General features: G+C 36.9%; 1 protein-coding gene across 2 annotated transcripts in view; it reads right to left on the bottom strand.

Moving 5' to 3' along the window:
• Positions 1 to 23140, bottom strand: part of TMEM135 (transmembrane protein 135) — a 192140-nt gene that overhangs the window by 102471 nt on the left and 66529 nt on the right. The window contains exon 5 of one of the 2 annotated variants that reach the window (XM_067289431.1): positions 11255 to 11320. The exons of the other annotated variant lie outside the window; for it this stretch is intronic. Within the exon in view, the coding sequence (XP_067145532.1) occupies positions 11255 to 11320 (66 nt within the window). The remainder of the gene's footprint in view (positions 1 to 11254; positions 11321 to 23140) is intronic. 2 annotated transcript variants of the gene reach the window in all.

The following is a 23140-nucleotide window of genomic DNA, read 5'->3' as shown; positions in this document are numbered from 1 at the left end:
TTGTTCCACCAGTTTATTCATGCTAATATTCCAGCTCCCGGCAGGTCAGATCTTCAGCTATCGTAACCGTCTCACGCTCTAAGATATTAGTCAAGAGAAACAACTCCGGTTTTCATGAGAAGAGGCGGCAGTGATTTAACATTGTAGAAGTATTACACTAAGCCAGGACAGGCAGTTACTAGAGACCTTTACCAATACCCATCTCAGTGAGCACCCAGATGCTGCTTTTTGACGCACCCACAACGTGCACGCTCAAGCACTGAACAACGGCATTTCACCTTTTTCATAACAAAGACTTGCTTTACATTTGTAGAGATATTCAAGCGTCTGAGGCTACGCTGCTCTCCTATATAAGCTATATGTAGGCATAGGGTCGGCCTCTCGGAATCCACTCTTACAAGTTTTTCATTTAGAAGAAAAGAAGAAATAAGATCAAAGCTTTTAAGGATGAACTGATTTTGTATCAGCGGAGTGCGGTACTTCACTTGCGGTGTCCACAGAAGCCACAGTTGCTCTCACCAGTCGTCCAACGAGGAACATGTTCTGCCATATGATGGAGACCCTGCAGAGCATCCTCTCTCCCTCCACCAATATTAGGATTACACCTTGCTTTGGGTATCAGTTCCCTATTATAGTAGTCAAACTCCCTGCAAACTTGAGAAAACAAACAGCATTTTCCCAGGCCCTATTTTATTTTTTTTGAAAGATTCTATATTATTATATTCTTGAAAGGGATACTAAATCCCTTAGCCTTTATTAATTGCAACTGCTTGCCCTAGGTTCTGTATTTTGATTTTTATACAGCTTAAAAGAAGTTTATATAAAGAATATTTAAATCTTAAATTCTGTAATCAAATATTATACGTGATAAAAGTATCATTATTCTGGTTTTACCTATATAGAAAAATATGCAGCAAAGTTTTAAAATTCAAATCTTTATACACAAACAATATGCTAAATATTCCTTGCTACTATTTATTCTACTCATTCTGTTCAAACCCCTCCTGGTCTTTCTTTTCACCAATTTCACTTTTCATCACTTCGTCAATTACAGCCTAAAGTTACTCATTAATAAGGAAATACAAACTATTTTGCATTATTTTCCCCCAGACTTTGACCAAACAGGACACAGAAGGAGCTTGCTTGTTCATTGCAGCACATTCACCCTCCGCTTGGACAACTGAAGAAAAGCATTTCAATTTGCATTTAAATTTATGCAACCTATTTATATACAGGGAAATTAAAAATATTAAAAAAAAAAAAGTTTTTTGTGTGTGATCCATGATTTTAAAATTCTCACATATGGATAAGATCATAAAATAACTTGAACTGGGACAACAAAAAGAATAAAAACATTAAAAAATATATAACTAGACATGAAGCAGTACAGTGATTTCTTTTTTTCCCCGCAGTCACTTGACCAGAGGAAAAAGCCTTTGATGCAAAGTACAAAATTCTTCTTGGCTCCTCAATCATTCCAATCTATCTCGGTATTTGTTTCTTGTCAAACTGATTTGTCCCACCAATCGGACTTTGAAGAAGGGTCATGAGCCACCCCCTACACCTGCTATAGAAATGGGAGGACATTATTTAAATAATTGAATTAAATCATAATTCTAAAGAGCAAGCAGGAAATGGTAAATTAATCATTTTTCAAAAGATTTTTTTGCATTTGCATTATTTTCCTGAAGGGAAATTAATTTTCATTAGTTGGTAACTACTGAATTCAAGTAACATTTACATGGAAATTAAAATATCTCTTCTTCAAAGTGAATAGTGTAAGTGATGGCTAAGTTGATATACTTATGTCTTTATTGTCATATACGAGAGAAAACAACAAACTGCATTCATACACTGGCAAGACTATTTCTCTAACAACTTAAGTCAAACGACTTGCACAGAAACTGAAGGTCCATTGATGTGTGCGCTTAATTACACCTTCAGCATGTGTTTGGTGTCTTTAAACATAAACAGGAACATGAACACGTTCTGAGCTTTATCAGTTTAAGTAGCTTGTTACAGTTTCCTATTTCTTCTACTTTATGAATGCATTAACATAACATTAGCATCAACAATCCTGGAGTGAGAAAGAAGCATAAATCAAGCACCAATGTTGGGTAATTCCTATTGTGTCGTCCCTAATGTATAGAAGCAGAGCTCTCCCCCTGCAGATTATCTTTGCTCCACGAGAAGAATGGAGTTGCCAGACCCTGGCTTTGGAGGTTTTAAGTATAAAACAAGATGACAGTTTTGTTCCAAGGCCATGGCATATGAGACCACAATTTGAATATTTATAAAACCAATGCTGTCACATTACGGAGAAGTCTGTATTTGAAGCGACAATCACTAATTACATCTTTTTCATTAAAAAGGGATTAAGAAAAACAATTATCTTAACAGTCGCATGTACTTTCCAGTACTGTATTTCTTGATCGTCAGAAGCCATGTTAAACAAAAACTGGACTGGGAAGGAAATATATGTTCTTAAATTCAGTTACATTTTGTGGCCACAATTTTCTATTGTCTGTATTTGCCATGTGTGGTTTGGCTGATGGAAAAGAAATCTGGAATATACAGGCAATATACCAGAAAATTTTTAAAAAGAGGTAAATCCTTAAAATGTAAGTAAATGTCTCCTAACTTAGCTGCTTCCCAGAAACTTCTTGGTGGGAGATACATAACAAATATTCCTGAGCATAATACAATTTTCATTTGAGCTTTGGATCTCACTTCACAAATAAAGAGGAAAATTTGATTATCATGAAATAAATACATATTATCAGTCCGCATTGAAAAAAAAATCCACTATATCATGATAAGCATTATTTTTGTATGTCAAACATTTAAGTCCTAAACAGCACAAAATGTAAAAAAAGAAAGAGACATTATAGTACTGATACATTAAAAAGAAAAGTATAAAGCACTAGTCTGCTAGATAATTTCCAAGACAAAAAAATGAAATCATATTAGAGACATAAAAGTTCTAAATATTCAAATTTGACTGTTAACTTTCTCAAGTTTTAATTCTCCATATTATGGAATATGTATATTCTATTTTCATTCAATTTTACCTTCAGTTCACACCATATGATTCATACAATGTAATCATTTTCCACGTTCTCTTCACCTATGAATCCTACCACTCTGTTTTAAAATTATTTGGAAAATCAGAGTTTTTACAATGCTCATCATGATTTTTTGACAATAAGATATAAAATAACTTCAGCTAAAATGCAGAACATGCGTTTAGGTAAAACGGGCAGAAAAGTACTTAACATTCAACTGAGGTTTCAAGACAAATTTACTTTCCTCTTCATGATTAAAAATGACTTCTCAACACTGGATAATCCAGGACAATACAATACCAGAGATTAAAGATCTGGTAACGCTGACAAATAACAACTTCACACAACTGAATAAACTGTGAAAGCAACACTCAACCAGTGCACGCAACTTGGAAGCCAGCGTGGTCCTTCTCCTCTCCTGGCATCTACAGCACTCTCCTTCCCTCCAAAGATCAAGCTAGATCAAGCTTTTAGTTTTCACCAGAGTTATCAGAAGCATTATTTACTTTGAATTTACTTCCTGATATTGTGAAGGTATGCTAGTCTTCAGCAATTAAATTACTTTTGAACTGTTACTCGTTACTGTCAGAAGGATTTTCCGGATACCAATACTATTTTTTAAATAGTTCTGACACATATTCCAAACCTAAACCTTAAGTAGGTATGCTATAAAACAATTCTATTCTTATGTATATGTTTTATCCATTTTCTGCTCCTTTTACAAGGAGTTATAAAAGACAGGCTCAATACTATTTCCAAAAAAGGCTTCGCTAAATGTAAAGGGGAACTCTACATGTGAACGTATAGCTATGTATGTCCCTAATTCAAAAGCAGTTTTTATTGATGTTTCAGAATACTGATCTAGGATATTTTTTTTCCAAATAAATTTCTTTTAAAAAAATAAATAAATAAAAATCAAGGTACAGATTATTCTCTCTCAGGGCCAGTGAAAAGGTGACCTCCCTTTAGAGGAAAAGTGACTCAGATCTGCCTGGAAGCAATTCTTTCCTTATCCTTTTGCAAAGTAATACCCTTCAAAAATATATAAGAGGGGAAATATAAGAGAAACAAACACTGAAACATGCTGGCACTTCAGATCTTATACCCACATATTCAGAAAATATGGTTTTGTTTCACTAAATTAAACTGACATTGTTTTGCAACATACTAAATTAAAAGAAATACACATTTTTCTGTGCACTAACAACCCTCAGCCAGGAGGAAAAAAAACACAGGATAAGATCCAAGGGACTGACAATCCTATTTTGAAGGCAGAGAAGTCCATGAATGTTGACATGGCCTTCTTAAAGATTTAAGCTTCATTGTACGAAACCACATTTCTTATATATATGTCAAATATAGTTTGATAGGAAACATTATAATTTCAGTGAGAATAAATGAGACCCATTTTGACCAACAACACTTCTAAAAAGAAAAGCATCTGTAGTTAAAGACAGAAGGCTTAGAAAGTAGAGTGCCTTCAGGACTGCAACTACAGTGTCCCTAAATGCTGTAAGATTTATGTAAATCTGAGAAAACATCTTTCCTCACATATTAACATGACAGTAACAAAGTATTTGAGACAAAAGAGCGGAAAGCAGAGATGTCAGGCTAGTCTGTGAGAGCAGAACTTTTGAACCCCTGGTAATAATGACATCTTTGTGATAGGAAGGCAAGAGGGTTAGGGATCAGATGTCTAGTATCACGTTGCCCTTCGGTTTCTAACGTGCCTGTAAGTGATTAGGCCTGGTATGCCCTTGGGCTGAAATCACAGGAAGCACAGTGTGCCCAAAACAATTTTACTTAAATGAAAAATAATCCTAAATGAGTCACAATACTTTTCACAATCTACAATGTTATCATTTATGAAGTCTTCCAGCTTTTCATGTCTTGACACACACATAACTCTCAAGACGGACAGAAATACAATCAAAACATCACTGTGACAAAAACCCAAATTTAAAAATCAAGTGTAGAATTCAGTAATGTCTATAAGAAACCCCTTCACGCAGAAAAGGGATCACTTAAAGGAACATTGTTTACCATGCCTTTGTTATGGTTTTAAAATCTCTTTCAAATTGCTCTAATAGCAAGCGCCTAAGTCAGAAGTAGTCACTTCTCATGAAAAAAAATTATTCTAGTTCTCGCTGTCAATAAAAAAGCTTACTGTTCACATAACTTAATTATACAGTTGGAATTTCCAGGATTCTGTTCCCGACTCTGCTGGGACACTTGGGGGCAGGGAACGAAGAAAGAGGGCAGGGAACCTTGAGCAAGTAATGGCACTTCAACATTGTCCCCTCCTTTCCTAGGCAGAAGTTCTACCTTAAAATCAACACAAAATGTACTTTTACAATGAAAAAGAACCTGTGTGTATGTACATGCACATATACAGATTCAAGACAAAACTGTTTAAGAAATATAACTTCAGTGATTTACAAATGGACATTGTAAGTTAGTACAAACCACAAATACAGAAAAATGAATGTTTTACAATGTCTTCAACTTTTTATCACATTTAAAAAACTTATTATTACCTTAATAGCATTGTTCTAAAATATATATACTTCCTCTCACACACCAAAGTTGCTTATGGTTTTGATTTCTAAAGAAAGAACACTATTCAACAAGGGTTGTCAAATAAACATTGTATCACAAAAATATAAGGATTACTCATTTAGAAATAATCACATTACTGTTACAAAGGCCCTTCATACAAGGACCAAAACAAACTGATGTTATCTTAAAAATCACCGCAGTGATTTTTTTTTTTTTTAAGCTTAAATCCACGTCAAGTGGGTGGACCTGCAGCACTTGTACAACATCTGCTATGTCATCTTACATCTATCATGACTAAAAACAGTAAAGTAGAAGATAAATTCTGTGGAACTAATAGTAGAGTCATTGCATAAAGAAGTCTTCCGTATTGCTGTAAACATACATATAAGATTGGAAACAAATATAAAATAAATTCCATTCTAAAGATCCTCACTCATCACCTTGATTAACTCTTAACTAAAAATGTATATCACAAGTGCTTTGTGGGTATTTGCTATGAATACAAAACCCATGGAAATTGCTATTTACAGGTCACTGCACTAAATTCATAAAGCTTTGCGCTTCATATTATTTACTCTATAGAAAACATACAGAATTAAAAATTTAGTTCTGGAATCCAAGAAATATACTTTTAAATGAAAGTAAAGCAATGTCTTACAACACAGTATATTTTCAGCCATGGATGTCTATTGTTATTGCAACACATAAAATTAAATTTCTTATTTAGCTCTTAGGAAAGGGCTTGCATTGTAAGATCATAAACCCTTTTAGTGTGGAAAGTACAATAATTACTCTATATTTCTATGTATATTTAGACTTCAATTTTGGTTGACAGTGGTATTTTTATAGCTCAGAATGCTCCAGCCTCATTAGCTATGAGGACTGGCACTGGTTTGACAACTCCCCTTAAGCTGCATTGCTGGTATACCTCCAAGATAGAAAGGCTACACATTACATGGGTGGGCATTCCTTGGACATCACCTATTCGGTTACACTGTCCACAGGAAAAGATAATTCTGAACTAGGAATAGGAACCAGAATGAGCAAATCAACATATGCTGTAGTTGGTGGCTGCTCACTAATTCATGAGGAAACAGTGGGAAGCAGAAAGAGGGCATGCTATTCAGTCTCCTCTTGTTTTCTGTATCGCTATTTTCATCAGAGCCTTAGAAACCTTTGGATAGTTCTCTCTTCAGGCACCGCAGCTTAATCTAGCCACTGCTGGGAACTGGACCTCTTGGAAACTTATGGCCACAGTCTGGAAATCCCTTTTTATGCTTCATTTCCCACACGCACAACACAGTCAACAACTTTTGTACAACTGGCAAACAAAACACATTCCCTACATTAATGGCATTCTCCAGTAAGGCTACAAGACTGGAGATTCAGTTTCTTTGCCTCTTTTCTTCAAAATATCACATCTCTGCTGTTGCAGAAATTATAAAATGGAGCCTATCAACTCTTTTTTTCCCTCTGACATCCCCCTGCAAGTTTTTCTCCTGCAAAACTAAATTTCCCATCACAAGACACCACATGAAGATTTTGAAAGTTCCATCATATTGGAAGTTCCGCATACGCCGTAATATTTCAGATGGAAGACCAAAATTCACAGGGCCCTCTTCTTCTTTGGTTCTGAGGCAGCAATGCTTTGTTCTGATAGACATAAAGAACTATACAGACATTAGCCTAGATTCCTCCACCTGAAGGTCCCAGAATGCTTTGGATCAAAAGAGATAAGACAGTTTGTGAATTCACAAAGATGCTACAAGAAATGAGTTAACACCCACACAGTTCAAGCATGGCTGTTATCAAACCTAGCTCTCTGGGAATCCTGTCTGTTCCATTATTTCTACGGTCCACGTGAGCCCACATATTTCACAGGATTTTTTCCACAAAGGGTTCCATCCTCTCTATCGTCCTGCTCCTTCTTTGGACAGGTTGTGTGCATTTCTATCTCCCTCTGCTGAGGCTGCCAACAGAACATCAGTCCTGTAAGCTAGCTGTCAAAATCAGATCCCTTCTCCTTATGTACTGCCTCCATGCTATGTACAAATCTTATTTGTTGAGACACGCTTCCTTGCCTTCAGCAGATCACCACTTTGTTGTGCCAGGCGAATAAGCTGGTCACTTCCAATTACAAATTACGGAAGAATTCTTCTATCTGTAGTCAAAGAAGATCAATTTAGCCCATGGCTATCATGCTACTAATAGCCTTCTCATAACCACTGCTGCCAATCCTTACTCCTCCTCTGGTGCCTCCCTGGACATGGCCGAGCCCACAGCAGCCGACATTCTAGGGGATGCAAAACCAAGGAGCAGAACCAGTAAGAAGGAAGCATGAAGTGCCCACCTCTAAGCACCAACCTCTCCCTATCCCCTTTCTCATCCTCTCCAGCAGGCAGGCTGCAGTTGCTCACGTTTCCCACAACTCTAACTCTACCACTGCGGCCAGCCCAGCTGCAGCCCAAGAGGAGGGCAGCTCTCACTGTCCGGCAGAGGCTGGAGGAACAGACGGTGGCAGATCTTAGCCTGCTGCACAAGGAGCAGAAGCAGAAAGACAGCTGGAGAAGTTCACTTGGTGGTGTCAGGCGTAGGCACCATGAACGCATAGCGTTCTGCTGTGACTATTGCTCTGACTCTAAACTTCTTTAAGCTAATGAAATGCACCCTAAAACTTCTGTACACAGCACAGCCACAGATTTGGTGTGATCACATCTGCTCATACAATTTTGGGATCATCTTGGAATCAGCATGAAGCGCTAACAAAAAGGAACAAATTCTACATAACTCTGCCTCACTGTCCATCCACCAAAACAAAGCAACTGCAGAAATAATTAACAAACAAGAAAAATGACATAGTGGATCCCAAAAATGAATTACACTTCTGGGTTTGATTACTTCCCATGGATGCTATCACAGTTCAATCAAAGCAGAAGCAAGGCAACTGTTGAGAAAATTCTTCAGGAACCTTTACATTCTATAGCCTGCAGTTAAATAATTATTAGCATCATGTATCAAAAATTTGATAATTCCTGTAGGCAGCACAATTTTCTAGACTCTCAATAGTAAATTCACAAACCATATGTAAAAGTCAAATAACCAGTGTAGCCACATTTTTTTAATATCTTCAATGACAATAAATGAAAGATTTAAAAAATCTGTATGTATGACGACTTGAGAAGATGAATCCAAAGGAATGAAGAAAAGTTGGAAGCAGGAGAAAAAGAGATTTTCCCTAGACATTAAATAACGTAAATTATAAATACACCTAGTGACATCAACTAGATTATGCTAGTCCTTCATGCACTGTTTTGTCTGCACAGAAGAAATGTTTGTCCACTAATCTCTTCAGCAGTGAAGACAGACTAAAATAATGTAAATAACTGTTTATGTGTTTATAACAAATAAGTATTTCCATTAATATTTCTTCCTAGTTTTGAATGGTTTTACCCTCTCCTAAATGTTAAATGAGGTCACATTTCAAACATTGTTATGAAAGCCCAACAACATTTCTGCACATTTGGACTGCTGCCTCCTTAGTTTGGAATTTCCAATAAACAAGTTGCTCTGCTTTGATTTTCGCTGCCAAGTTCACACTTCTCAAACAGAACACAGTCAACTCAAACTTCAGTTCATATTCAACTTTTTTTCTGGCTCCCTTTCTACTTACGCACTATGCAAACATTCAGCAATTTCTTGGAAGAGGAAAAAAAATTATGACTCCTGGTAATTATATGTTTCTTCTGGAAAAATTAATTTTATTTTATTAATGTCATTCCTCATTTTCAGACTGAATAAAATAAAATTCCACAATGGAATTTAATGAAAACATCTTCCCTGAGTCATCAAGATAATTTTTCCCCTGCCTGTATATAGCCTAACTAAAGGGGGAAAAAAAAAAAAAACTTTTTATTTCTCCCATTGCCTAGAAGGCTAACCTCATATACTTGCATGCTTTGTCTCTCCTAGCACTAAATTATCTAACTTAGCAATAACAGCATTTATCTTGAAGACCAAAATACCTAGGATACAGTGTCATGAGATCCATTGGGCCAACAAACAGTTCACCATCATCAAATAGGGTAGATGGTACTTTCTCTCAGTTCCTTCCTTCCAGACCACTTATCTTGCTGGTTCTCTGGTTCTCTCTAGCCTTAAGGCAGTGTAACTTGATAAGAGAACAGAACAATATCTGAAGAAAAAAGTGAAACATTCGCTACCATTTCAGTGAACTGAACTGGCTCAACACAAGATGAATCAGATACAGAAATTACCAACATATTGCTCGCAAAAGGTGTTATTATTCCTCTGATTGCACTAGCATTTTACATTGCATGATACCATTAATAACATTTTTTTAAAAACAACATTTGATTTCTCCTTAATTCTCATGGTTTACCAAGTATCTACAAGGATGAGGATCCCACCTCTTCTCTGGGCAACTTGCTCATTAACACAGAGAACATTAAGTACCCTTAATTGAAAAACCTAAACAGAGAGAATTTGGAAGGGTTGCATATTTTTCATAATTATCACAACTGGAAACTGTTTTAAACTCTGCTGTAGCAAAGAATGAAGAGCAGTACATAAACTCTAAAGGATCCATATCCAGAAAAGATAAAACTATGAACAATAGCTGGGCAGGAAATCTCACATTACTGCCTCAGACAGTGGCAGAAGTGAAAGAAAAGCTTTAAAAAAAGCTTTAAAAAAAAATAAAGACATGCTACTTTATTTCAAAAGAAAGAAATTAAGGCAATTCCATCAGCATAAGGAATGTTTTACAGCATAGCTGAGATTCCAGGCTAAGTGCTCAGTCTAGATTCCAGACTAAATGCTGTGTCTACTATATAAATTTTTCACAAAGTTATCTAAGAATTTTATCCAAATCTGATTGTCGTGAAAAAACACTAAAGTTTCTATACTAAAATCCCTAGATACTGTAGCTTACAACAGTGCCAGCGCCCAGATCAGTTCATTTCCATACTGTCATGACTCAGGGTAGCCTTCCCCCCCCCCCTTTTTTTTTTTAAATGAAACTCAACCTAAGCATAAATTGCTTCCCCTAATATTGGAGACAGTTTTCAGCAGTTTTCAGAATAATATTAATGTGATATAAAACAACACAAAAGAAGGAAACAAACACCATCTGCATGAGCAACATAATATTCAAATTTATTTATACCTTCAAATGCCACATGAAGTTACTGACTTCTTGAGAGGAACAGGCAGAAAGGGTGAAGTAACCTGTCTACAGTTACCCAATAACAAGGCTCAACCTTGCGTGAATTTCTACAGATTTTACAATTTTTAATGCAAAAAATCCAAAGGAAAAAGTTCCTAGATAAAAGATACTCTTCTAAGTCACTTATACTACAATGTTGAATTACGATTCAGGCAAAGGGATAATCAAGAGCACTTTTTGAAGAATAATTAATCTCCCATTGGACAGCATTTAAACTCTCTATTCTCTCATTAAAAAGAAAAAGACCTATAATGCAGGTATACAGGTTATATATAGTCCAGTCCTCTTCACTTACCTGAAGACAATATGCCTTCCAGGAATTTATAAAGTATTACATTAATAAAACTTTGTACCATATGTGCAAAAAACATATATTTAGCCTTACTTCTCCGTGTCTTAAAGGTGTAATAGCTCCTCTTGAAACTGCCATTCGAAACAATGTTTCTGTGGCCTGCATCAACAAACATACATAAGAATTAGTTATTAAAAAAAGAAAAAAAAAAAAAAAAAAGGACGACGATGAGGATTTGTTTTAAACTTTTTAACACTTTTAAAATGTCAGCTACATTTAGCATCCATTCTTACAATTGAATCACTTCAATGAGGTTAGTTAGAAAAGCCTGCACGAGTTAGGAAAAGGGTTGTTGCAGGGTGAGATTTTGAGGATTTTGGTCCCTACATCTAAACGGCGTGTTCCCATGACACTGCAGCGGTCACAAGCCTTTGAGGTCAGAGAAGCGCTCAACCCCCTGCAATACTCCTCCCTCCACAGGTCATCACATAAAAGTAGGATACTAAGGGAAAAAATGGCTATGTAATATTTTACAAATCATGAAACTCATTTTTTTTTAAAAATTACTGTTTAATATTATATGCCTAAAGTAACGAACAAGTATCAAAAAGGAAGAGTATGATGCACCACTTTTCCTTAAAGTACCTGAGTCCCCTTTGACTCTTAATAATTGCGGCATCACAAAACCCAACATTCCTAATGTGCAAGAGACAGGGAACAACTCTGAGGAAATCTTTTATTAGTAAAAGTGAAGTTGCATAGGTTTCTGTGTTAGGTGTTCCATCCTTTAATTCAGTAGGATAATTAACACACATTTCTGCAATAAGTATATATTATTGGCTTTTAATGAGACAAAAAAGCACAGGTTCTCTATCACTGATCTTTTTCTGGTAAGATGCACAAAAAGCAACATGACTGAAACATGCACAAAAGTTTCTATAACTGACCAATATTTCCATTCATTTCTTAACTTTGGTTTTAAGCACAGAGACACCAGATTGCCAGGTTCTTCTATTAACAAGTCGGTTGCAAAAAGGAGGAAAAAAGTTCACTGGTTACATAAAACCATGGATTGGCACATCAACACACACAAAAATGGATTAGTTTTAAAGACCGACTTCCTTGTTCTCATAACGTGAAGTGGAAGAAAAAAAAAAAAGGTTTTAATATCTGTTTCTGATAAAAAATTGTTCCAACATTAAATGATCTATGCTAAAAAGTAATTAGCAGGCTGTCTGAAAAAAAATATTTATAAAGTTTACAAATAAAAATAGTTTGTAGTTAGCAACTACTACTGTAATTGATTAATAGCAATATACAAAACAAGGAGCCCAATGCTCATATGGTAATAAGATTTGCTGGGTTCATGCTACACTGCTTCAAGATAGCTCTATTTCAACAAATGTAATATCAAAGACATCTATTGAGATTAATTCCCCAGTCTTCCTGAAAGCAGATTAAGCAACTTTTAATGTACAGTGGGTTTTTTTTCCTTTTTCTTTTCTAAATAATTGCCCACAAAAGAAAATTTTATAAAAGAGCTTTTAATTGCTTTACATGTCCCGCCACCCCCACCCCGTAAAAGACTCTGTAAGCCCCCAAAGGCTGGGCTGCAAAATGTATTACTTCATTTACGCCCCCGACAATGCAGAGCACTTCCAAAGTGGGATTCTTCTCCTCCACCTCTCAAGCAATAAAGGTTTAAGAGAACCTCACACAACCTTTTGTATTTCTCCAAATTGGCTTCTTTCATCAGCTCTTCCCACCAACGTTTTCAAGGATGTTTCAACCGAATTGAGCATTCTTGTCCATACAGCTCAGCTCCCTTTGTTTCTTTTGAAAACCACTGGTGTGTGTGACTCTCTTTTCACATCTACTAGTAAAAGATCTCTCTTAATACACTTGTACTCGTGTAGTTAATGTCAGATGTCAAAACCATCCAGCAACAAGGAAAATTCACAGCAACGGCAAAGCTAGCGCCGTAGATCTCCTCATCTGAGCACCACTCTTCACGTGCTGAGGATCACTAAGAAGATTAGCCCTGCAATCACAGCCCCTACCCAGAGCACGGGAAATGAGGCCACCTAGAGTCACTCATACGCTGACAATGACGAGGCTCGAGGGACAGCACACTGCGGGGTTTTGAAGCATGCAAAATCCACAGAAAGCTTAAAGAAGTTGCACCTTTCCAAAGGGTAACAATTAGACCCAAGCTTACTGTTGGCCTAAAGGTGGAGGAGGTGGGCACTAGCAGAAAACACTTTCAGGTTTGTGTCTTCTCCTCAAAAATGTAAGTGTGTAACAACTACATGTTCAGGTTCTAATATGACAATGTCTTACATGGAAGAATAGCAACATGAAAACCAACATTCAGAAAATACTTCAGAAATTTTAAAAATATTAAAATACATCCCCTGATCAGGTTAGGAAAATTTTGCCTGTTTCAGACACACTCCCACACTGTCCTCCAGCTTCCAGTTTTCTCCCTTCTGCCCCACAGATAGAGGCACAGGCACAAATCACAGTAATTTAGTTTGGAAGAGACCACTGGCAGCCATCTGGTCCTACCCCTGCTCTGTGCAGGGACACTTGGAGCAGGTTGCTCAGGGCTTTGTCCAGCCATGTTCTGAGCATCTCCAAGGATGGAGATCCCACAGCCTCTCTGGGCAACCTGTTCCAATATTTGACAAGCCAGTTTTCAGTTAAAAGTCTCTGAAAAACTGCAATTTACAGATGATTTGTACAGTCTTCCTAAAGAAGCAAGGCTTAATTTCCATCAGCAGTGGCAACGCTTCATACCAGCTGAATGAAAGACCTTCCTTCCTTTTGTGGTTTCTAGCTGTGCCAAGACAAGTCACATTTAAACACCGAAACCCTGAGTGCAGAGCGTCCTACTAACATTCAAGCAGCATGGGGCAGGGAGAAGTTGTATGGTTTGAATATGGAGGAATAAGGATGAAGGAAGGAAAAAGCAGATTTGGACAAGAGCTTGGAGGAGGGAAGGGACATTGGTGCAAAGGAGCTCCTAAATCCAACAGCTACACTGGAAACTGGAATTCAAAAGGGTTAAAAAACATACAGAAATGCAGGTAAACAAGGTGTTACAACTGGGCTTGGAAACGTCTGTGAAGGAGCCTGAAGATGTTGAACTGAGTGAAGCAGAGAAACACTAAAAAAAACCAACCCCCTCCCACAAAAAAACACCCACACAATTGCACAAAGACAACTGCAGAACAACCACGTTTTCCAAGACTTTAGCATTACAGACATGTGTCATCTAGCATTACAGACATATGTCATTTACAAGGTCTCTATATCATGCCCGAACATTATCCCACTACATAGACTTAAAATTTAAGTATACAAGAAAAACCTTTATTTTTTGAAATGATAAAGGCAAACTTCATCACAATACTCCATATACAATAAGAAGAAAAGCTAAATGAATGAAGAAATTTACAACAGTGATGAGAAAAGGAAAAAAAAGGAACAATATGCTCACATACCAGCCTCATGCACTTTCTGAAGTTCTGCATACAGCAATATCTTGCTGGTATAAAAAGCATCCTTACAAGATATTAAGCATACTTTGACTAAAACTCCAGTTTATTGAATACAAATGAATTTTCTTCTGGTATGTTTTTACTTTGTAATTTCAGTTATTATGATAATAGCTAATATTCATGCTGCATAATATTCCATCAAAATTGAAACAATTTGGATAGAAGTTTAAATCCATTGAACACAAATATCACATCTTTAAATACAAGGACTTCCCATTTGAATGTACTTAATACTTTTTCTTTAAAATTAAGTCCAATAAAAACATGCAGAGTGCAGAGTGCTGCCCTGCCACAAATTCATCTGTCTTTCAACACAGACTTCATTATAATATAACTTGGACTTCTTAAGCAGTGGATTTCTATTGGAAAAGTTTAGTATGCTTTTAGACATCAGGTCATAACTCCCCTTCTGTCCCCAAAGAACAGCTGTCGCAGTTTTCTGGGTGCACAATTCACATTATCTTTATACAAAGACACCCAGAGTGGGTTATATACCATTTAGAATAAGTTTGATTAACTGGTTGTAATGTTAGTCCCTCTAAATCCTTAAGATAGCTTCTAAAATTCTTGCATATTTCTACACTAGGCATTTTCCAAAGAATGCCAGTCTTTTTCATACAATTACATTTATTGTTTCCTAAATGAAATGTACATCATAAATTATGCCAATTTTTAAACACTGAAAATATTAAAATAATCTGGTATTTTTTGTTAGGATGCATAACTGTGACTATGAAATACAACTGATCAGTTGATGTGAAACATTTATCATCATAGCAGTGTAACTGATTGCAAAGGTAAAATCGGTCATTTAAGAAATAATAATATTGTTCCAAAGAAATAGTCAACTAGGAATACAGATAATTTTAACTGCCTCTACCTCTGTTAACATTAAATATTTCATTTTAAATCAGATTTTTATGAAGCTGTGAAAAGTTAACATTTTCATTCAATTCATTGGGAATAAGCCTTAAATAAGAAGCATTATGGGATTAGGCAATCATTTTAGGTACTTTAAATTCATATCTCTGAAGAGAATTGTATAAAAAAGCAAATTATCAACAGATGGTTTTAGTGATTTCAATGTAAAATCAATGTGCTGCCAAGCTGATAATTACTGAATCTAAAACAGTGTGTTTGATTTCAAGACACGTATATTGTGTTATATGTGAAGTGAAATGGCAGCACACTATATCTTACCACTCTGTACTGTCCTGCAAACTCTTATGTCATCTATAGACAGAGGCGACCAACTGATTTTTCTGCCCCTCACAGAAAGCAGTCATTTCTGTCCAAATTTCTTGCAAGAGAATAAGAAAGAAGGAGAAACCACTTGTATGAACCAGATCACTTTAGACACCTAGGTTAAACAGTTAATGCCCGCCATCAAAACTGAAGTGGAAAATAATTGTGCGTTATTGATGGAAATTGTAGGAAAAATAGCAAGAAAAACAGTACTTTAGATTCCAGATGTTTTGAATTTTCTAGGCACATACAAAAATAAAATGGTCTTATAATACTTCATCAAAAATAGTTACCATTTTACCAAAGTTAAAGTTGCAAATACAAACAGTGAAGGGGATTGCTAATGCAAATTAATCTTAGAAATGCATGCTTTTTCACAACCTGAACACCTTTACAGATACATACTGAAAGGCACAGATTTTTTGAAGTTATTCACAGCAACTGAGGGATTTTAATAAAATGAAAAAGTAGTTTGTCATAAGAACAAAACAGGGTGAAGAGTTACTAACACTTTCACTCCTGTTCAGTCTACTTATCATGGATGCAATACCTGGCTGAAAGCTCTGCCCTGTAAAGTTTGTGCATGTCCACATATTGTTGACATATTCAAGTGTTCCCAATAGTCTGAAATCATCAATAACATTTTTCAATGCATTTTTCTATTTGAGTAAATACTGCATATGATCTATTGCTATAGTTCTTTTCAGCAATCCATCGCACAGCTTTTGAAAACAGTGTTGAAAAAAAAAAAAAAGACTACGGAGTTGGTGAGGTTCAGAAGGAACAATAATTAGAGGCATTTATTTACAAGGAGTCCCTGAAATCAGAAAGTTTTCTAACTTATGTCCACAAAATTTCAAACGTAAGGTGATCCTCTCTATCTTTACCTTATGCTAATGACAGATTTCTATTTAACTAAAAGCTTTTTTCTAAAACATGAAGTCCTCTTAACTGATGAGCCATGTATTGTTACAACTTTTGATGAAATTACTGCAATACCAATAAGATTTATTTCCATGTTATATCTTTTATGAATTTAAAATATATTTAAATATTTTAGAATACAGTACTGAGGTTGAACTGATGCTTTCAAAGGAATAAATGTTTAAATTCTAACTTTCCTGAAAACCTCAGGAAAATTTCAGCTTATTGCATTTTACCAGTGTGGATTCCATTCCCTCTGTAAGGGTTTGGTAGGTTTTTTTTGGGTTTTTTTGGTTTTTTTTTGGGGGGGGGGGGTTGTTTGATTTTTTTTTTTTTTTTTTTTTTTAAGAGTAAATGTCTCTGCCTTCAGCGTTGAACCATTTGCACATTACTTATACAATAAGTATATCATTACATATATGGTATCTGAGACTAAGTTTTCTGTTTTGTCATTAGCGGATCAAAATCACTTCTTACCTTTATCTTCTATAGCAGTGGCTTACACTATAAACTAGAGACTGAACAGTTTATATCCTATGATAAAGCATAATTTACAGAGCTCATGATAGCCCTGCATGTTTTCCAAAACTTTCCTAGTTTTTTCATTTGCAGCTTTTAGAATGTAAACACCCATAGAGAAACTGTTATTTCATATGCCTGCGCCTTTTCATTCCACAATATTTTAGCTTTCTTTCCTCTGGTTACTTACACAACATTGCGTTGTTAAAATGAATTTAATTTGTGCAACTTTAAATAAGACAACACTATAACATATAATCATATGAATACTGCCTGCCCCAAACAAAAACAAAGATGCACGTAAGGGTTAGAGAGACACTTAACTGCAATATTCACAAGCCCCAGCAATTATCAGCTTCCAGGATGATCTTGGGGTAGTTCTGGACAGCTACAAGCTAGAAGAAAAGGGCCAAATCTGCTCTAATTTATGGGGGGAGATAAAGGCCAGCCTGAAGATTAGAGGGCAGAAAGCAAACAAAGCACAGCCCCAGCCATTTATCTTATACAAATGTACCTTTTTTTTTTTTTTTTAAACTCATAGCATTTTAGTAACATAGCATAACTATTCCAGTGCTAAAACAAATGAGATCCCTAGCATAAATAGCTCTTTTTGGAGTTAGCAGGTTTTGCTCCTCCCTTGGAATATTCACAGATTTGTGGTCTACATTTAGATTCAAATTTACACACAAATATTTGATCAGTTCAGTGCAATTTCTAATATGCTAACAAATTCCGTTTGCTCACCGAACTAAATCTGTCCTTTTAGGGCTAACGAAATTCCTTATCAATTATTCTACCCCACCTACTCTACCCTACTACCTAACCAAACTACCTGAACTTCCTAATGCCCAAGAGATAATATCCATCAAGGTGAGGTCACATCCAGGCAGAGATCAGCTGCGAACGTGGCAGCTGTACTCCAGCATAGCCTCCAAGAGGGACACCACTGCAGAAGTCTTTCACTAAAACTCATTTCTTCCTTTCAAACTGACCACGCGCTGATTTGCATCTTGTGAGCGTGATGGTAGAGAGAAAAGGAGAGACAGATGCAAGCCCAAGAACAGAGCAAGCTGCAAGATCCACGTTGCAGTTAGCCTCTGTGATGACCCCTTGCTGCAGACCGGCTCAAGAAATCTCAGCCTCCCCTTAAAAAAAGGGCTTTTAAGCCTTACAGCTGCAGAACTCGCAGCGAACAAATGAACCAAGGGCAAAAATAATAAAGCATTACCACGTAAGCCTGCCAAGAGTATGAAATAGAAGCATTAGCATTTATTTATCTTAATCTGAACCCAGTAGTCTGCAGTTGCGGTAATTGTAACTTTTTCCAAGATGATGATGATTTTTTCTTCTCCTGACTTCTTCTCTACTTCTTTTTTCTCCCTTTCCTTACCCCCACTGCCCCCCACAAAATGCAGTAAGGCTTTGTATTTCATTTGGATTCTTGGCCTGCAGCTGACTTTTACCTTTCTCTAGTCTTCTCCACCCAAGGGACTTAACGGCTTGATTCTGAGGAACTCTGCAATTAAGTGAATATCAGGAAGTCACAGGGAAGAAAAAAAGACACCCCCCCCCCAAAAAAAAAAACCAGAAGTATAATGCTTATGAACTGAATTACCCGCAGAACAGGCCAGCAGCCAGCATGGGAAACTGGAGAAATCAGCCAGTTCGGCTCCTCCGCTGGGACAGCAGCGCCAGAGGGAGGCCTTCCAGGGGAGGCCGCCTCCCCACCAGAGTTTCTGCGCTGGAGAAACGAACCCCTGAGGGCAGCTAAAAGCTTCCTCCTTTCCAATCGCATATCAGGAGGCCAGAAAATAGCTGCAAGCCAGCCTGCAAAGAGCACACTGCAACAACTTTTGACTAACAGCAGCGTACCTCAGGGCTCTTCAGCTAATTTTAATGCTGCCAGATAGAGTAAAAGGTAAGAACTGAAAGACCACTCTGGGCAGCCCAGGAATTACATGCTTGCATGTAATCAGTGCTCCCACCACCCCTCAGGCTTCAGCTCTGCTCTTCGCATTTCTGGCTCGAGAACGGATAGAAGGAACATATGCACCCACTCGTCCACCCTTCACTATCCGTACAACAGGAATACTTCCAGACTGCCTCCATCCCCTGTTAGGAACTGATTTATGGAGGAACATCTCTGCTCCCTGGTCAGTCAGCAGGAACAATAAAGCCCAGAAGCACTTGGCCTGTCCAGGCTTGAGGCAGCCACCAAGAGCTGCATCGGAGGCAGGACAACACCACCCTGAACCACCTCAAGCGCCAACACCGCATCCCTAACCACAGCCCTGCCCACTGCTCCGGCTCCTCACAGTACCTTCCTGCACGTGCTGCTGGGCTCAAGAGCACTGGTGAACATCTTAACAAGAGAAAGGAGGCAAATGGGAAGGGAGGATGTGGAGGGTGGAAAGGAGAACTGGGATGCTCCTGAGAGTTCCCACTTTGTCATAAATAGGTGAAGTCCAAGTCTTCTGTGATACAAGTAAAAGTAGACAAAGGTCAGCTTGGATTACCTGCCCCCAGTCCCTCAATGAGTTATGGGGACAGCTGAGAGCAAAACCCAAAGAGCCCTGACCCTTATACTGTTCTAAACCCTGGAAAACATCAGAGATTAAAACACTTAATGACACTAGCAAGTTACTCCAGCACCCTTGGATCCTGTAACACAGACATTTTTAAGTATCGCTATGACCATTAATTAATTGGAGATACAAATTTAGAAGACTTAATTCCATATTATCCAAGTGTGTATTCCGGAATTTCAGATTAATTTAAATAGAATCATTTACAGTTCCTTTATCTGCCTTCATTGACCAGAACTTCTTGTCTGCATGACCTGAGTGGGCTCAGATCATTCAGTTCATTCAGTGCATGCACTGCAAGCTTTACAAGATTTATGTTTAATGTGTTTCACAAACATAGTCCTTCTTCTTTAGAGGATTACCTCATCTTTTACATTTCCCAATGGCAGCAGTTTTAAGTAGTAGATCTCGCAAATGGAACAAAAATTTTGTTGTCCCAATTGGTTTGTTTCCATGTATTGTAATTTGCCCACAGAGTTAATTTAAAATAATACAAATCTAATATAAAAAACATTTGCAAACTAGTGATTTATCATCACCATGCTGTAAACAATAAGTATAATAGACTACATCTCCTTCAGATCAGACATTCAACTCATTTACCAACCTTATTGTTTAAATATGTGTATGCCATACAACCATCCTGAACTAATTAGAAACAGAATGCATAGGTTAATGCTATTTCACTTATGGTGCAGTTTATAAAAATGCTTCCCCTCTGTCTAGAAAAGTTTAACTGATGTTTGACAACAGCTAGATTGTTTTCAGAGAAGGATACGTATCTTCTGGAGATGACCTAACAAAAAATTAATTGCTGTGATATTTATTGCAGGCTGTCGTCCATTTAAAAAAAAAAATGCTGACAGTGACTGATTAAAACCACTTAAAACAAATCGGTGCTAAAATTCAGAAAGTCGATTTTGGTATGTATTTTATGGGGAATGGTAGCTAACATTTTATCATTAAAAACTCTGCATTATTTAAAAAAAAAAATCAACTTTTTTTCCCTTTAAGGTGCGCTGAAAATTTCAGGACTTAGAACGATAGTTTGAGAGCTCGCAGGAGCACTGGAGAACCTCTTCCTGTTCTTGAGAAAACTGTTCTTATTTTGTCAAATAATGAACTAAAAGAAATTTTCATTTACAGGCTGCAAAATGCTCAGTGTTTGCTATGAGTTTGCAATGGAAGTCATTTCAGATGAACTGAATGAGCAAGATTGCTTCTTCCCAAGCATCTTTCCCCAAAATTGGAACAGCAACAGTGTCTATGGGATTTTAGAATAGCCTTCTCTTATCAGTAGTGCTGGGCCTAAAGCAGACTGCACTGTGGCTACAATTGCACATTATATTCTCTTTTTAAGAAAGGATGGAAGTTTTTATCATAAGACTAATCTTAGAAGGAAGTCAAACTTCTCCTTTACATACACCATCAGAAGGGCCATGTATATTCTGAACATTAAGGCTGTTGACAGAAGTCGCAGTGGAACTGTACTCCAAAAGCCTAGCTTTTTAATAATCAAGTTTTTGACATAACAGATACCGACCATCTTTAAAACATTATGCAAACACAGAACAGTGAAAAGTAGTACAGCCTGTCAAATCGGCTTGGACAAAAAATGAGAAGTATAAATTCACCAGCTCTAATGCTGTGGCTTAAGAATTGTGAATTTCCAAAAATCTGCAGAATTCACCAATGTCTAGTAACTATGCCAAAAATATTTTATTTCTGTCTCATGTCATGCCTCTGTCAAGCTGGATCCTGTTCTTTCCTACTCTTGAACTTCCCGCACTAAGAAGTTAACTGAACTGCACTTCACAACTGATGACAATGTGGCCAGTCCAGCAGCAGGACTGGAGGACAACGACCAAACTTCATAGCAGGAGAAAGTGCCTCTAGCAGTCTAAACTAGTCAAACACCCTGAAAATCAGAGCATCAGCCAGCCTGAAATGGAAGACTTGAATTCTATTATCACATAGCAGTTCTCTCACAGCCTTTGATCAAAATTTGGACACTTGCTAGAGACAATAGTAGAAGAAGGTACTAAAAGTCACATGGTGATCAATGCTGGGTCTGTAAAACTCCTCTTTCACTTTCTGAAATTTGGAATGCAAACTGTGACCAAAGCAAGAAAAATATTGCCAGGCAGGACAAATTGAAAAACAGAAGTCTTTTTGTCAATAAACATAATGTAGTCTTCATTTTCCCAGGCTCGGAAATCAAGAGGTCCTAAAATCTAGACCTGATTGTACTACCATTGCAATTCCTCCTTTTCCAAAGGACGGATAATACCTTCCACTTACCTCCTAAAGTAACAAAAAAAATTAAATTAACTATGTCCGTCCATACTGCTTTGAATACATTCAGAACAATTAAAATTCCAATAGTCTGAAAAACATACATCAACAAATTTGGAAGGAGTGAGGGGCAAACATCTCAGCTTTGTAACAATTACTGAAGCACATGAAGTTAATCGAACACTTTCTGAATACCATCAGAGTGGATAATTCTAGGCAACTATTTCTCATACATAAAATGGTTACCATATTTGCCCATTTTACGTGTGATTCATGAGGATACATTTGTAACCATCTGTGAAGCATTTACAGACTACAGTGGATGACCATCAGAGAGAAGCCCATGAAGGAACTGATAACCTGCATTTTAAAGAAGTTTTACACACACACACACCAATGGCTATAGTTAAAACGTTGAGCAGCTGCTAATTCGGACGACACCTTCAATCATTTACTGGGAATGAGCAGGCTTCTACATGAAAAGACATTATGTAGTCACATAGTTGAAGGCAATTTTAATGCATCTTTGGAGAAAGGCAAGAATGAAGTTCAACAAGCACCTCATCAGTGCAACACCTGACCTCACAATCCTATGGATATTATTCAAGTCCATTTTTTATGCATAATTTTAAAATAATATGGAAAAAGAAAAGTGATGCTCGCTTTAGAGCAATAAGTCTTTCACTTTGGCCTGTTCTTAAACATAACTTTCCCACTTGTATAAATGAACCATATGACTGTAACGTAATATTTGTAGTCCAAGTTTAATTCCTCTCCTGATGACAAGAATTGTATTGTTCGGTAAAAATAATATGTAAATATGTAATATAAATATGTAAAAAATATGC

This window comes from Apteryx mantelli, chromosome 1 (genome assembly GCF_036417845.1).
Source record: "Apteryx mantelli isolate bAptMan1 chromosome 1, bAptMan1.hap1, whole genome shotgun sequence".
Taxonomy (NCBI): Eukaryota; Metazoa; Chordata; class Aves; order Apterygiformes; family Apterygidae; genus Apteryx; species Apteryx mantelli.
This window is presented reverse-complemented; position numbering and strand designations above follow the sequence as displayed.